We start from the raw sequence: 16988 nt of genomic DNA on the forward strand, positions 1-16988 counted from the left end.
TAAATGTTATAATCTCAAAATATGTGTCACATTCCTAACTAATAAAAAATTAAATCTGGATATTTTGACCTGTGTCTATAAAAAATAGACTCTCTGGCATCTCTTTGGATATGATTTGTCAACAATATATTCTGCAGTTCAAAGACATGCACAGTTATAAATATGGAAGCATTAAATCTGAACCAAAATTGAGAATAGCAGTCACTGATGAATACATATTTTGAATGGTTGTCAGGTTTAAAAAAACATCTTTTCATGGCACGGTTGATGAGAGCTGCTACTTGATCACCACACACAGATAAAAAACATAAATGCTTCTTGAACCAAAAATAGACCTTTTTCCATCGTCAAAGACGGGGACTTTTGGTAAATACCTTCCCTGCGTCAAACTTAACAATAGAGACGAAGAGACATACAAACAAGTCTCAGGGGTCAACAGTCACATCCATTATCCTAAAAGTCAGTGAACACATACACACACACCATAGTGCCACCAACCTTGAAATGCCATCTGCGAGAGCATGAGAATGCACTTTGTTCATTAAATTCTTAAAGGAGAACATAACAAGAAGTTCCTGGAATTTCTACCTCAAAACTTCCATTTTAGAGATCTCACAGAGATTATATACATATACTGTATATATATTAATACATATCAATATATATAAATATTCAGACCATTTACTCAAGTAAGTACCTACAACAACTACAATTCAAAATTCTTCCTATAAGCATATTAGAATTGTAGAGGGAAAAATTAGCATTTAGTGAATAACCTTTGTATGAACTGTGATTCTTTGTGTTACACTGTTCTGTAGAAAGTATGATTGGCTCCATTTCCGCTGTACTGCATTTGAACTGACTTTCTTAATACAATGACCACATTTATATGATGCACATGTCTGCTGAACTGTAAATGAACTAAATGAATACAATGACCACATCTATGTGATGTAAAGTTGAAATATAGACTGGCCTGTACATCAAATTTCTATCTAATTTGGTCTAAGACAGGAGCGGGTCTTCATTTGGAAATGCATTTTTCTCACTTTGATGTATATCCTTTTCCTTTAATGTAATTATTGACTCTTTGTTCTCATGCATATAAAAACCCTGGTAAGGATGCACACAGCATCGATTCCTCGGCAGTCGCTGACTGTCGCTTAGCTGGTTTCGGTCCTTCTGCGCAGAAGCTAAATAAATATACAAAGACAAATTTCTCTTTGTTGGTTTTCCTTTATTTGGTCAAACTTCCACCACAATAATTAACAGAAAAATTCAAGTATCTGAAGTAAAAGTACTTTTTCTGTAGATAAATATCACCTGTGCATGGAATAATATTATATTTCTGTACTAGATTGTTAATGCTTGGGCATCACTGTGTAAGCTGCATTTTACAGTTGTAGTTGGTTGAGGTAAAGCTATTTTTAACTACTTTGTATAAAGTTAACAAACTTTTAATTTAATTTTAATTTAATTTTAATTATGTTGTGACCAAAGGGGGTTGCTGGAATAAAAGCTGAAAAATAGTATAGTATACAAGGGACATATACTGTCCTTATCCAGAAGATATATCAATTATATTATATTTTTATTTTTATATGATATGATACGATATTATATACAGATCTGGATACATTTCCATAAACCTGTATGCCACTGGATCTTTCTGGATACAGGCTCTTTGAGGGACTATTAATGGGACAGGAAAGAAGAAAAACAAAATTCTGTGACACAAATCTGTAGGATTTTTTTTGCTTATGTATAATCTTTTCTTTTTCTGCAAAATTGGATCATTTGACCTGATTGTGCTTCAACAAGTTATTCAAATGAAACCTTTTGAGAAGTTTAAAGGATAAATGTCTATGCCCAAACTAGACACTAGCTTTTGCAATACATTGTATGTCATAAGATTATTACATATTTTTTTACTGTAAAATCTGAAAGGTAGTAACTATGTCTGAATGTAGTGGAGTAAAAAGTACAATATTTCCTTCAGAGATATAGGGTAGTATAAGTATTAAGTAGCATAAAATGGAAATACTCAAAATGACATACAGTTCTTGAATAAATGAGTCACTAAAAGACTTCAAACTGGACCCTTTGGTTCATGGAAAAATCATTCTGAGGAAAAGAATTACAATAAAAGGCCTTTGTGCAATAAAATCCAATATAACCAAGAGCCCCAAATGGACAGAACTCAATATTCTCTGGGCTTCCATCATCTGAAATAATCAAAATCGTAAAAAAAAAACCAACAACAACCAAAAACCGACATGGATTACTGCTTGCTGAGGGCACTGGAGAGACATAATCCAAAGTAGTTTAGCCACAAATTTTATTTTAATCAATATTAATCTACTTGATGTAATTTCATGCTACACAGCCTATACCACGCAGGCTAATCCAATCACCTCATCTCTCAGCTGGAGGAAAACAATTCAGGTTGTGATGAATTGTAAATTTATGCAAATGTAAACTTCATCTTAAATGCATAAGTTTGGGCACAATGCAGAAAAATCCTCCTGCCAGTGGGCAGAGCCTGGATGTGAGGCCCGATTAAGAGAGGATGGTTCTATCAGGCACTAAAACAGGAAATCATGTTGATGCATTTACGTTGTGTCTATTTTCCTTGGCATTCACTGAGCTAGTTTTTCACCCATCGTGTAGCTCACTATCAATTACTCACTGACACTTGCCAGGAGCAAAAGCATATAGAGACAGCTTAGGTTTATGGTCGTGACTGGAATATGAAGCAGGATTTTGTTATGAAATGTGCCATGAGATATGTTTGAAAACTCAAATTAGAAAGTTGAGAGATTTATTCTGTGAACTTATTAATGCCATGAACAAGCAAAATCATAAATCACTTTTTTTTAAATCTGAAACATTATTAGATTTTGTCTTGATGGAGGCCAAAAGCGTCAGAGTCTCGGCGAAACAATGATGAGAAAAATATGAAGTGACCATACTGATGTTGACTACTGCAGATGTATCTCGGCGGTGGAATTGATTATGGAAATCGTACTATTTTTCAACTGAAATGTAAATGAGTGTGTGGGGTTTAAGACAGCAGCAGAATATAATGCATTTCCTGTAATGATTTCCAGAAGCCTCAAAGCCTGGAGTGTGAGATTTATACCAACGTCCCTGTTTCATTGCCAACAGACTGAGGAGGACGACTGTGCTGTTAACGGCTGACCCATATAGTATATCACCATTTCCATGTTAATCATGGGCTTGACATTTTAGCGAGATTGGGACTCTATCAGTCATGTAGTGATAGTGAAATGGGAAAGATGGAGGCAGTTACATGACAAGAACAGACTATAGATCGTGAGCACACTGGGCCCTGCTGTGCTGTTAATCAGCAAATCAGTTGGGTTTCCCTCATTAATGACACAAAGAGCGGTAACAAATGCTTTGGGTATGGCACTTACACAGTATGGGTGAGTTCCTGTGGTCTCTCAGCCTGCTCGGGGAACACAGGATGCGGCGGCTCTCCGATGGGGACGCAGCCTAGAGATTTACTGATTGCGTGGCTCAGCTTTTTGGCCGGAGACTTCTGTGAGAAGGGCAGGACAAACAAAGTATCTGTCACCTTGCTTGTTGGATCCACTGCTGTCATCGTGTTGGAATAGTAGAAACAGCTTTAAGCTGTTTCAGAAGTAATTTACATAAGTAGGTCAACTGTTTGTTTACTGTGTCAAAAGTGTGGATCAGCAGTAGTTTGTGCATATTCAGTAAGTGCTTGTATCTGCTACTTCACATGCAGTTTTGTTGGCTGCCTTGCAGTCCCAAAACGCATGAGTCCATTATTCTGCCTTCATGTCATATGGCCAACTGAAGACATTACAGAGTTTGTTGTGTAAGGCCGGAGATATACTTGCTTTTAACAACATGTTCACGTATGCATGATGGCTGCCTCGTGTATCCTGCATCCATTTGGACTGTTGGTTGTGTGACCTTAGAAATTAACGCAACAGCAAACAACCAAACAGTATCTCCGACTTAAAGGTTAAATATACTGCGCATAGACAACAATAGCATATACATCAAATTTGGGTTTAATCAGGTTTGAAGGATTTGAATTAGGTGTCATAGATTAAACATACCTTTAATCCAGTTTCCTAGTCCTAATTTCAATTTGAATGCTATTTACAAATTTAAAACTGGCATACAATACAACATACCATACAATAATAGATAGAATTTTTGAAACTGTACTTTTACATACAGTATTATTATCACTGATTATTATTATCACCAATTTCAGTGTCAAATCTGTCAAATCTGACCAGAATTTAATTCTTCAGCAGGGTAATAAAGTCTTTGAAATAAGTTTTTTCATTTAACACTCCAGTGAAACACAAACTAAAACACAAACTAATGAATTCATTGTAGGTAAGGTTAGGCTTCGGGATAGCAGTTCCCTAAGGCAGGATGATCAGTGTAGCATGTGCACTAATTTAGGAAAGTGAAGAAAGAAAGTAAAACTTTTACTTCCAGTTTTAAAGACTTTAACACAACTATTTTTAGGGAGAACTGTCTTTATTAGGTGAATGGACATCTGGTATTATAAAAAATAAAAATCCTTTAATGTGACTAAAACAAACGTTCAATGGCCACTGCATAACTGAACACTTTAACCTTCACGAAGGTAGGATTTAATGCAGGACTGTCATATTAGACTGCATTATTTTTAGCTAGGTGTACATAATAAAGTGGCAACTGAGCATTTATTCCAGATTGCTTCTACAAATGAGCTGCATCCAAAATAGTAGAAATGCATGTGTGCAAAAACATCAATTAAAGCTGTAGTTTTGCACTACTGTAATTAAAGGGTAATTCCGGTATTTTTAAACCTGTGCCCTATTTTTAGATAGCTTGGGGTCTAAATGACTAATAGGTACACATGGTTTTGGAAATTGGCTACCACTAACCAGGCTGCAATGTAGACCTTGGGGCAAATGTGCCTGTCCACTACAAGTGCTTGTTTTTGCCACTGACTGGCTCAGATTGTTATTCTAAGCATCTGACAACATTATGGAAAGGATTCCTACAGAGATATCCCTTTTCAGACAGCCCATTCCAACGGGGAGCTGAAGCTGTTATATTGCTCTCTTCAAAGCCACAAGACTTCTTTGACAAAAAAAGCAATTTTACCTCGCAGAACATGGGAGTTGCTGGTCTACCACTGCCTCAGTCTCTGAGTTTGTTTGTGTGACTCTGGTGTTTTAACAACCCTTTAAATCTATTTCTTTAATCTGAGCCTGTCAGTGGCAAAAAACGAGCACTTTTAGTGGACGTACCGTGACAGGCACATTTCACCTCAAGATTTCACTCCAAGATTATGTTGCAGCCATTGCAGCCTAGTGAGGGGCTGTTCGGTTGAGGTGATCTACTGGAGCCACTCCTAAACTTTTTTATACCTATAAGTCATTTAGATCTCAAAAAACTGCTCTTTAAAACATCTAACAAAGCAAAAATATTGAATTGTGGAATTTTTTGGAATAATAATTCACACACACAGACATTTTTTATCCTTTTGTGTGGATTTTTGAGAAGGTTTTGAGATCTTTGAAATTACCTGACCTAATGAATAAAATTGCCATTTACCCTTACAATACGGACACACACAAAAAGACAGAGTAGTGTGTTAAGTAGCAGACCCAGCACTGGTCTCCCTCCTGAATGAGCAGCCATTTTTTCTGTCACAGCTAGAGAAATGACCAGTCACACTACCAGTAATCAGAATAGTGACAGGTGGAAAATGCTGCCAGATACACAAACGAAACACTACAGGTGGTTGTTGCACTGGAAACCAAATGAAATGTAGTGAACAACATCACAGATATGTTTCATAAACATACAATTTACACCAATTTGTCACAGAAGTAGGAAAACATCCAGAACAGATTCATACACCTAACCTTCGTGATAAGTGTTATAAATGGTTTTTCATATTACAGACTGTTTCATGCACTCATGCATGTTATCCAAGTCCTAAGGCTTTATGAACACTCATTCTTTTCTGTGAAAAAACTGAGTGGGATTGGAATTGGATTTGGGATCCAGCGCCTGTGACTTCCCTTGTTTCGATTTATAACATAATGATTGCGCTTTGGGGGAATGTGGCAACGCAGCAAATTCAATCAATACAATTTAATTTTTCAAAATGAGTAAAACCCCATAAAATCCCTCTTGGATTGTTTTGAAAGGACAGGAAATATAGGGAGACGGCTGAATAGTCTGCTATGCTGTAAAATCATTCCACTCTTTCACACGGATATTGACTTTTGGATTGTTTAGAAAAGGGAACAACACAATGTAAAATTATATGTTATCAGGGCTTTGCCTTACCCAAGATGAGTGCTCCTTCATCTGGTGCTGGTTGCTATGGGGACCATTGGCATGGCCACGCCAGAAGCAGCTCTGACAGAGCTGGTAGCCATGGCACTGTTGGCACCGATACCGGAAACCCATCATGCTCTCGCTCCGGCAATAGGAACATTCCACCGGATGGAAGACTGAAAAACAACAATAGAGGGATTTTCCGTAAGAGACATCTTTACTTATGGAGTTACTAACAAAAAGCCAGAAGGAAATATTGTACTTTTTACTGCATTACATGTATTTTACAAATATAATTACATAAGATTTGGTCAGATTCCCCTTAAAATCAATGAAACAAGGTTGTGGAAACACTACCACTTTTAGCTGATAATACATCTGTACTTTTAATTAAGAATGAATAGCATCAGAAGATGCCCTGTAAGACCCCTATGGTCCAAATGTTTTCATTTGAAATTATTTCAAATTGGATGTTATAACATTATGATTTACATAAAAAATTTCATGTTCATGTTTCATATAGTAATCCAGGAATTATCATTGCTCCTTTATTTCTTTCTCTGGTCAAGTTCTTATTTGTATGACCACTTGGCGGTACAGAAACTGAATGTATTTTTATCCATGACATTTTTAGCTGTCTCTTTGTTTGCATGCTAACTACTTTTAATGCAAATTCCAGCGTGGATGTACAGTGTAAAAATAAACAGTTGAGAGTTCAGATCTTACCATTTTCAACATTAGCAAGTCGGTGCATGAGTGGTAGCCATACGAGGCATTGAGGGGGAGGGTCTGCCATCAACACATCCAAAAACGTGTTCAGCATGATCTTCTTCTAGATACAAACACACACATGCATGCATTAAACAAGAAGAGTAAATGTTGAAAAGAAGAAGAGGAAGAAAAAGAAGAACCTCCTCATACCTGCTGAGGGAAGCACGTCCGCACTGAATGCTCCGTGTAGCCAAAAGAAGGACCCTCAAACACGGCTGTGGGGAGTTTCAGCACCTCCCGGAGGAACTGATCGAACTTTGCAAACATCATGACTCCACTTGAGTCAGAGATCTGTGAGAAAATATCTGAGAGAGGGGAAATGTCAGACTTATTATTCTTACCAAAAACAGAGGGCAAAACAGGCATTTGACATTTCTGTAGATGTATATTATTGATCCACAGTCCACTTACTCGGCAGAGTTAAAATGTGCACAGCTAAAGCAAATTAATTCTGCTCTGTATACATGTTCCAACAGTGCCCCTGTGTGCTTAACTCAAGCAACTACATGAAGGTAGTTGCTGTCTCAGGAAACCCAGATACATTCAGGTAGCCATGACATCTGATTTTAGAAAATTAGGCACAAATGATTAAAGCTGATTTTACAATGCTGCTCGTTCACATATATATGTTCTGACTTGATATGTGTAAAGTGATGGGATGTGTACTCACAGCGTAGTTTGTCCACAATTTTCCCTCCACACATTGTTGCCAGCATGGCTTTCATTGAGAAAACTGTCAGCTTCCCATGGCTTTCACTGCAAGCAGAGAGAAAGGTTCACTGGTGTATTAAAGTGACAGGACAGTACTATGTGACTTTTTAAAGTTTTAAATAACATCATTTTAGAAATGAGAAGTTGAATTCATAAGCAGTAAAATGCACCTTTGTTCAATTCAATACACCAGTCGTGTGTGTATGTTGCATTTTACTGCTGTAGATGTTTAACGTTGTGCTAATTTTAACAACTTTATATACTGTTCGGGTAGTTTAATCGACAGCAATCCATCATATTCTATTATATTATTTTATGTTTGTAGTGTTGCTGTGCTGTGAGAACCATGTATCTCTTACAAGTCAACCTTTCGTGAGTTCAGAAAAATGGCATGTTTAATTTTCTTAAGATGTAGGAGGATTTTCTCCGCTCAATACAGGAACATTTCATCTTTCAGTTTATCAGAAAAATTCTGAATCAGCAAATCTGAAAATATATGATTTTCACTAGACAAGAAGAATATGAAAAACGGTGATCCGAAAAAGCTGTCAGACCAATATATTTAAGTTGCCTCTGAGATGTAGTACCATATACAAAGTACTACTTTTACTGGACTAAATGTACTTAGTTACTTTCCACCACTGCAATACACCGACTGGCTTTGCCACTACAGCCTTACTTGCTCTGGTATGACCAGTAGCTTTTGGTTGCTAATGTTTGCTTTGTCAGTTAGCTGAAAACTCTTCTTGCTTGTACTGTCACCCTATGTATGTAATGAAGGTAATAGATAATATAATACTATCCCACAACTGTAACCTGTAGCCACAGTAAAGTTACACTGAGGTGCTTTAATAAAATATGTATATTATTTTATTTTGTTAATTTAACCTGAGAATTCTGCTAAGATTATAAATTTGAGATGAAAACAGAGAAAATGATGATGAGGTGAGATGTGCACCATGATAAACACAACATACAGCAATGCATTTGCCAGAATACAACTGAAACATATCAATGCACCTATGTTGCATCAACATGTCAAAAATCATGAACTAAACCTTAAATCTCAGATTAACACGGAATATCCAAGTCATTATTAGGCTGCGTCAAGACCCTTTAAAATCTTTTTAATTCGCCAAGAGAGACCAGCTCTTTCATTTCAGATTCATTTAGCTCTGGCTTCCGAGCAGAGGTAACAGAGTACATGAAAGCTCCTCTCCCTAATTCAGTTTGGACCGCAGGGACAGATAGCAAAACTGCTTCCTGTGATCGCAGACAGTCATTTCCACAAAGTTTCCCAGAGATACGGCAGCATGAATAATAACGGAGCGGGACCAGAATGGCCTTACAGATAAAAGTAAAGCAATTGAATGGGTCAATGAATGGACAGGGCAGGCAGCCAATCAATTTGAGCACACAAGGTACAATAATGAGAGAGAGCTTTACGGTCAATAATAAACCTCTGTACTCCGGGATGCACACTGTCTGGGGCCTGTAAAGCACAGAGCAGACATTAACAGAAGGGATCATAATACAGTAAAACATCACCAAGGATGCTTCAGATCTGTATTGGTTCCAACATTTGTCAGCTTATTGCCAAGATTTCTGAGACCTAAAACCTGGCTGGATGGATTGTTTGGGCCACAGCTACAATTGAGGACAATGAGGTCATGTGCTGCGTATTTTTCTGGCAATTGTGGGACACATGGACAGTATTGTTTTAGCTGATTCCAGTATTTGACACTGTGTTAAACAAAGGATTCAGCATTTTTTTTTTTTATACCAGAATTTCACTCCTGGCAGCGCGCAGTGGACTTTAAAACAGCATTTAAACATTTGTGTTGGGAAATAAAATGCTAACGATTTATTTTATAGGTCTGTAATTTAAAAACAATTTCCAACAAGTTTCCTGGAAAGCAAAAACTATGTAATCTGGTACTAATCATAAGGAAAACAAACAATGTCCTGTGACAGTATTTTCATTCAGAGCAGGGCTGTGAATTAGTCTTCATACATATTAGAAAATAGTAAATAAATCACAATTCAAACAAAAGATTTGTCTTAAGATGTGTCGTTTTTGTCTGACCAGTAGTCCAAAACTCAAAGATATTTAATTTTACTATACTTTAAGAGGGAGAGAAGCAAAGCAGAGCAGCCAAGTAATTATTGTTATTAGTATTATTATTTTATTCAAAACACTACCTGTAATGTATGTTAGTTGTCTGTTTTTTTCCCACATAGTTGTTAATGTGAAAATGTTTAATGCAAGACATAATCATTTTTCTGATTTTTGCCACTGTGGCCAAAATAGGAGAATACTGCACATTGTAAAAGCCACCATAAGCTACCGGTGATACCAGACCAGTAAACGGTCAATTATGTTTTTTTAACGATTTGTTAACTTCAGGACTCTAAAGTTTATTGAAAACCACCCATATAGATAAATAGTGTCACAAGGTAAAAAGGTTGGGAACCACTACTCTAAAATGTGTATATAGTTCACTGAATGCAGTGCTCCTCTGCACTGATCACCTGACCCATACCTGTCGTAGGTGGCCACCATGAAGTTGAGCAGCAGGCCGATGGACTGCTCCACATTGATCTGGTGGGTGGTGGGCAACCGCTTGTTGAGCTGGTAGTAGATGGAAGACAGGATAGTCTCCAGCCGCGACACATTGATCTCAGCGTTGTGGTCCAGTGTGTTGAGCCCGTTGTCACGAAAGGCTTCGATCATGTTCCAGACATCCACCAGATGAACTGTGAGGGGGGAGGGGGAGAGTCACAGACAGACCGTGATCAATTAAGTCAGTATTCATGTTGGAACAAATGTTTCTATTGGTTACACAGTGTCATCACAGTTGAAAAGAGAGGAAAATCTTTAAGAATCTACATGCTCTTACGGTTGCATCTCTTTTGCACAAACCGGAGTTTGCAGGCAGTCCTGTAAGTCGACAGTCTGATTACATCGAAGTTCTGAGCTCCTGCAAAGCAAAATATCTCAGATTAATGCTATGCCTGTCCAGTTTAATGAAATACATGTTTTTTCCAAACACAATCGGGCTTACTGATGGTACATTCAAACACTATCACTGTCTTTGCGTGGGAGGAATTATACTGTAAGTGTGAGGCACCACGTATCTCCTGTGCAACTTGGAGCCAGTCAAAGAATTACATGAGCCACAGCTGACTATGAATAGTGAAAAGAGATTTTCTCTCAGTCGACTCCACTCACTCATTTCCATGAAGAGCTGCCTCTTCTCCACCATGGCCTTGCCTCGTTTACTGCCTTCCTCGATCATTCTGTGGCACATCAAACAGCAGAGCATGCAATGCTTACTATACAGACAGGAGCATGTCCACAAATGCAACACACAGCTCTTTTCATTGTCCAAAATCAATCACATACCCTGAAAATGAGAATGATTTATTACTAGTGCAACCGAAGAAAATGTTCCAGACTATGAGTTATAATTTTTGTGGGAAGACAAGACATGAATATGATATAGAGGATCTGGTTATGTGTGTATGTGTTATGTGGTCAGCTATATTGTACATGAGAGCTCCTGAATGTGGGTATACCAGAGGACACAGTACGTTCTTTCATCTTTCTCATTTACCCTGTACATCGAGGACTGTATTAGTCATCATTCCAACTGTAAAACGCACAGATTATATGGCTTTAGTTGGATTTTTATCAGAAGATGAAAACCGCTATAGGGATGAAATGATTAGTTTTTCTGAGTACTACACCAAATGTAACCGATTTTAAAGACTAGCTAGCCTAATAATCAGACTGATCTTTTAGTTTGTTTCATTCACTCGCTGAAATATTACAGATGAAGACACTGAAAACCAGAGATAAATCCTTATTTTATAAATTCAAAACTATACCTATCTTGGCTCAGTTATACAGCAAAGTGTTGTGGGAAGCCACTACCAGTGCAGGTGCTCGGTGGCCACTAAGAAGGTGTAATATTGACAAAAAAGTGACTGTTATCCAAAGCAAAAGTTCAACATTTTGGGAAATGTGCTTTATTCGCTTTTTTGCCAGGAGTTAATAAGAAGATTGATATGTCTGTACACGTAATATGAAGCTACAGCCAATAGCCGATTAGCTTAACTTAGCATAAAGACTGGAAACAATGCACCAACAGCACCACTAAAGCTAGCTAATTAACATGTTATATCTCATTTAGTTAATCCGTACAAAAAACTAAAATGTTCAAACAACAAGTTGTGGTTTTATGGGGGGGTTGTGTGCTGGATGATTCCTTAACCAAGCCAATATGTGTGTCAAACTATTTATGTTGCATGTTGACAAACTGTGTTTAACGTTAAAATCAACACCACAAAAATGATATGTATGTATGAAGACTTTGCTGCAGGAGGAACAAAAAGGACACTCATCTCTTTCACATCAAAGAATCTACTTCTATTGAACAATTTAAACTCTAACTTTTGTTCTGACGCCTGTTTTAACTTCAGTGTCGGCTCTGTTGTGTGCTTTCAAAAATGATTCATTGTCTGATTTTTGTTTTGACATAGTGCTCGACAGTACTCCCTTTGAAACAATACAAGTGTCCTTAGTTTGTTCAATTCCTTCATTCATACTATTGTTCATAGAGTGTCATCAGGGATTTTAATGTTGTTTTTTCTTCAGAGTAGGTGTTATTTTCCTTAAGCAGTGAACATTTTATTTTGAAGCTTCAATTGAAGGTATTTAATAGTAGTATCAATATATTATTGACATATGTGTGCAGTAGAATATACTGGGAAAATCAGTTTTAAGCCCATACATGACAGATACACTAGTCTTGTGTCATGAGACATAATTTTAGCATTGTACATTTAATTTCTCAAAGATTTAAAAAATATTTACCTGTCGCTGGCTGAATGTCAAACAAAGTGAAGCCCTAAACACCGACCCTGCGGGGGGGGAAAAAAGCAATATTGAAAGAGTTAGCGAGGGTGTCTTTTTCGACTTGATGTCACCATTACTGTGAGAGATAAGCAATTCCTCGCTGACAAAATGTAGTTGACTTTTAAATAAGTAATTAACACCTCCCCTCTCCCCCTCCTTCAAGGACTTCATTAACTCGCAATTTGTGCTTTTGTTTCCCCTCCCTCTCTTCCTGTAGAGATATTGGTGAGCTGGCTGGGGAGCACTCCAGTGCCCGTGGTCTGTGCAAATTATAATTCTCCATGACGTGCTGCTCAGCAGTGACTGCATCCTGTGGGCTAATGACACCGACTGAGCAGCAAAGAACCCACTTAATGATGACGGACGCAGAGTACATCACAGCTGGCCAATGAGTAAGAAGCCCTGGACGGCCTCGGACCGGGACACCCCGGCACCCCAAAAACATGTCTGGATCACATCAGGGTGCGTTCACTCACTGTGGGCTTGGATCAGCTGACCAACAGAGCGTGAGCAAAGAGGCCAAGGTTCTGCTACCTTCAGGAAGTTTAAAAACAGGGAGAATTTCTCTATTTTTGGGGATTTTTCTTACGCATGAAGCCTTGTTTTAGAGACACTCTCACGGTGATCTCTCCCGTTATGACAGAAGTTCTTTCCAGTCATTAACTTGCTACTCTGGCTTGTGTTGAGTGTTTTTTATTACAGGTTACAGGCACCAGGGAAGGTTTTTAAAAGGACCCCATCTACTGAAATTAAGTGGTATTTAATCATTATTTCTTATATAATTTAAAATAATAGGTATTAAAATCATTATTTACTTGATCAAATAATGTTTTTCTCACTTGATCAAAAACAATAAGCCCTGTAAGAACTAACTGAACTAACTGTAAGAACTGAATACTTTTCTGTGTCATATATGATAGTGAATTGAATACATTTGGGTTTTGGACTACTGATCGGAAAAAAACAAGATGTTTAAAGACGTCACATTGGGTTCTGGGGAGTTATAAAGGGCATTTTTCACTATTTTCTGACATTTTATAAACAAAACAAGTCTTTGATTAATTAATAAATCAAGAAAATAACCGGAAGATTAATCCATAATGAAAATAACTGTTAGTTGCAGCCCTGCCCATCACTATTTCAAGGAGCTCAGGGTGACATCTTTTAAGTGTCTCGACCAAGACCCTCAAAATATTATATTAAAAGGAGAAATGCATAAAATCTTCACGTTTGAGAAGTTGAAACCAGATAATGTTTGCTTGAGTATTGACTGAAATTATTGTTTAATAAAAAAACATTTTTTGTTGTGCGACTTATCGATCAATTGACTATTTGCTTCAGCTCTAATTATAATTGCTGCTTTGTACGACTGCAATAAACCACTTGGTGCTACATTAAACAGCGATTTAAGACAGCCGTATGGCTCTTTATAGCTCAGTGGGCAAATCATGACAATAACTCAGGATTAACGGTCGATTTTGGCAACTTGAAAACACTTGGTCAGCCTAATTACATATTAAATGGGGTCCTGAATGGGGCAACACACACTGTATTTGTGCATTTTCAGGGATAGATGTGTTAGAGGAGCACTGCTGTACTTTTGGGGAAAGGGTAGAAAAACGTTTGCTATGCAGTGGGAGACCCAACAGACACATGTCAGCAAAATAACACAATGGTTCATTGTAAATATTCAGCCTGTGAAGTAACTGCAGAAATTCATGAGTAGGCAACTTGAAGGCCTTGAATTGGCAGGCAATCTTCAGAAAAAAATGTAAGCAGTGCATGGCAGGAAATGACAGCTTAACACATGAGTTGATTATATCATGTCAGATAAGGAAACAGAGACAAGTTCTTAATAATTCATAGACAAAATGATTCCACAGACCAGAGCACATCCAGAGGCACAGACTATAATCAGTGTGATAAAGGTCTGAATTCAGTGGGATTTTTACTCAATTACATTCACTCATTTGGCCATAAATAACCATAAACTCGTAGTTATTTTGATGTCAGCCCTTTCTTGACACAGAGAGACTGTGTGGTTCTCATTACAGGCCCGTAAAGGTGCATTTTACTGTAACCGCACCTTCAGCTTCGAGGTAATGACAACATCCTTTGACGCGAGTCAACATAAGGACTCGGTTACTGCAGTACCTCCCTTCCGCTGATATCATTCACTCCTCGGTTTCTACAAGCCTCAATTCTCACCGTGAGCAATCCTACAGCACTTATAAATCACTTCTGGAGCGACGGCAGGGCACAAACGCAGCCATATTGCTGATTTAACTGCCTATTTACCTTATTTCCGCAATGGGAATGGTGTGTCGTGATGCTCGTAAAAAAAAACTGGGATAAGAAACAATGGCAATCCTGCATCTTTTCAATTCTCACTGTGTCTCAGCAGCCGAATGAGAGGCATAGCAGGGAACTGGCCTTTTACCGGAGGGAAAATCACGCAGGTTGCGTTTAGAGCTTCACCATCATCATCATCATCATCGGCAGCAGCAGCAGCAGCAGCATCAGATGGGGAGGATAAGTGGTCCAGGGTGAATAAGGAGGATATTTCCTCCGTGATTCACAGCCGCACTCTCACCTTTGATGAATCCACGCGTGTGTCCGCCGACGTTACAGCTGTCCGAGCGATGAGAAACGGCTCGGACGATCCATCATCGTATTTCAAGCTCCTCTCCCGTTTCATTCGACTTCAATCTTGGGAACTGCGGTTGTAGCCGCACACAGAAATGTACAAGCGCCCCGCTCTGCGCGGCATCATCAGCGACCCAGCGGCAGAGGACGGCAGAGCAGAAAGGAAAAGCAGGCACGGAGATGCCATGCGCGGCCACCTACTATACTTTACGCATGTGCGCACGCACGCTGGTTAAAGGCGCACTACTACTATTGCTGCTCCTACTCTGAATTATGATCCTCAAAATAGAGTGGAGAAAAAACAAGAAACGCAGATTAAATTTGATTTAAAGGGATACTCCAGCTATTTGCTATTGTGCTTTCATAAAGTCAGAAAACAACAACAATGAACGCAATCAAAGCAGCAGGAGGATGAGGTAGCCTGACTTTATAAGTCAAGCTTCAAATACACTGGATCCTACATTTCCCATAATGCAACAAACAAGCGTCTGTGTGGAAGGTTTTCCCCATTCTGTAGCCTATTCCCATTTCAAATTAAAGTTATTGATATCTGCAGTGTTAACATGGAATACTGTAGTGGCCCTGCAGGCATATGTTATAGTAACCAGTTTATTGATTTTTTCTTAGCATAAAGAAATCATGTTTTGTCCATCCAGTGAACGGCCCTAAATAAAACAATGAGCCTCGGCCTCCATTGCCATAGAGAAGAATCCCATCAGAGTGCATTAGCACTTTCAAAACACTTTGTCATTGCAGTTGTGAACAAAACACTGCTTCATAGTTGCTTAAATCATCCAAAAATTACCCAGAATCCAAAAGTAAATGAATTTAAGATGCAGATTTCGTTAGTAGTTTTCCCAACAGCATGATCTTTAGCTTCAGATCGCTGTTAGCAGCACACAACTGAGTTTTAAGGTCAGTGATTGAATGATTCTTGCCAAAAAGGCACCTTGGGAGTCATTAAATTCTCCCCTAAAGATTTTACGTAGACCAGCTTTTACCTTTGAGTTTATACTTTATCAAAGAAACAGATATTTGAACCTACTTTTGTTAATTTTACTTTTACTAATAATTCAACCTGGAAAGTTTTAAGTGGATCTGCGTTTCAACTGTGAGTCATTTTATATTGGAGTTGAAACTGATATTAGCTGCTCTTAGCCAAATCCAGGACACAATCATAGTGACGAGCAATCTGAATTTCCTCTCTGTGTGTGAGATAAGCACCAGTAAACACAAACAAAATCACTTCTCTTTTCATTATTTATTCATAATAGTCTATAACTTTTGATAAAATACACTTTGTTTACAAGTGCTGATTACTATATTACATTCACCCGGAGTTTAAATGGAGACAAAATGACACAGACATATTAAACAAATTCACCTAGTGATAAACGTGACATTTTAAAATGGTGGGGATTGCCCATGACACTTTCCGCTGCACAGTCAGTTCTATATGAACTGCTATTCTGAATGCACACACAACAGGTAACTTCAATGACAGTGGGGACTGCTGCCTGACTCAGGTTTCAGTCCTTATTAACAAAGATTTCAGCTGCCTTTTGGGATGATTGAATGTATTTGT

General features: G+C 38.1%; 1 protein-coding gene across 3 annotated transcripts in view; it reads right to left on the reverse strand.

Moving 5' to 3' along the window:
* The window catches only part of dtnbb (dystrobrevin, beta b), a 34047-nt gene extending 18472 nt beyond the window's left edge, over positions 1 to 15575 (reverse strand). For all 3 annotated transcript variants that reach the window (XM_035674288.1, XM_035674287.1, XM_035674289.1), the window contains exons 1-10: positions 15351 to 15575; positions 12716 to 12762; positions 11069 to 11136; positions 10737 to 10817; positions 10380 to 10593; positions 7796 to 7881; positions 7276 to 7430; positions 7081 to 7186; positions 6364 to 6530; positions 3441 to 3565 (exon numbers count right to left, since the gene is read on the reverse strand). In XM_035674288.1, coding sequence (XP_035530181.1) covers positions 3441 to 3565; positions 6364 to 6530; positions 7081 to 7186; positions 7276 to 7430; positions 7796 to 7881; positions 10380 to 10593; positions 10737 to 10817; positions 11069 to 11135 — 1001 coding nt within the window. In that variant the 5' untranslated portion in view covers position 11136; positions 12716 to 12762; positions 15351 to 15575. The remainder of the gene's footprint in view (positions 1 to 3440; positions 3566 to 6363; positions 6531 to 7080; positions 7187 to 7275; positions 7431 to 7795; positions 7882 to 10379; positions 10594 to 10736; positions 10818 to 11068; positions 11137 to 12715; positions 12763 to 15350) is intronic.
* Between the last annotated feature and the right edge of the window lie 1413 nt (positions 15576 to 16988).

Source organism: Morone saxatilis, unplaced genomic scaffold (assembly GCF_004916995.1).
Source record: "Morone saxatilis isolate NCDOM2014 unplaced genomic scaffold, NCSU_SB_2.0 Contig3, whole genome shotgun sequence".
NCBI classification, from domain to species: domain Eukaryota; kingdom Metazoa; phylum Chordata; class Actinopteri; family Moronidae; genus Morone; species Morone saxatilis.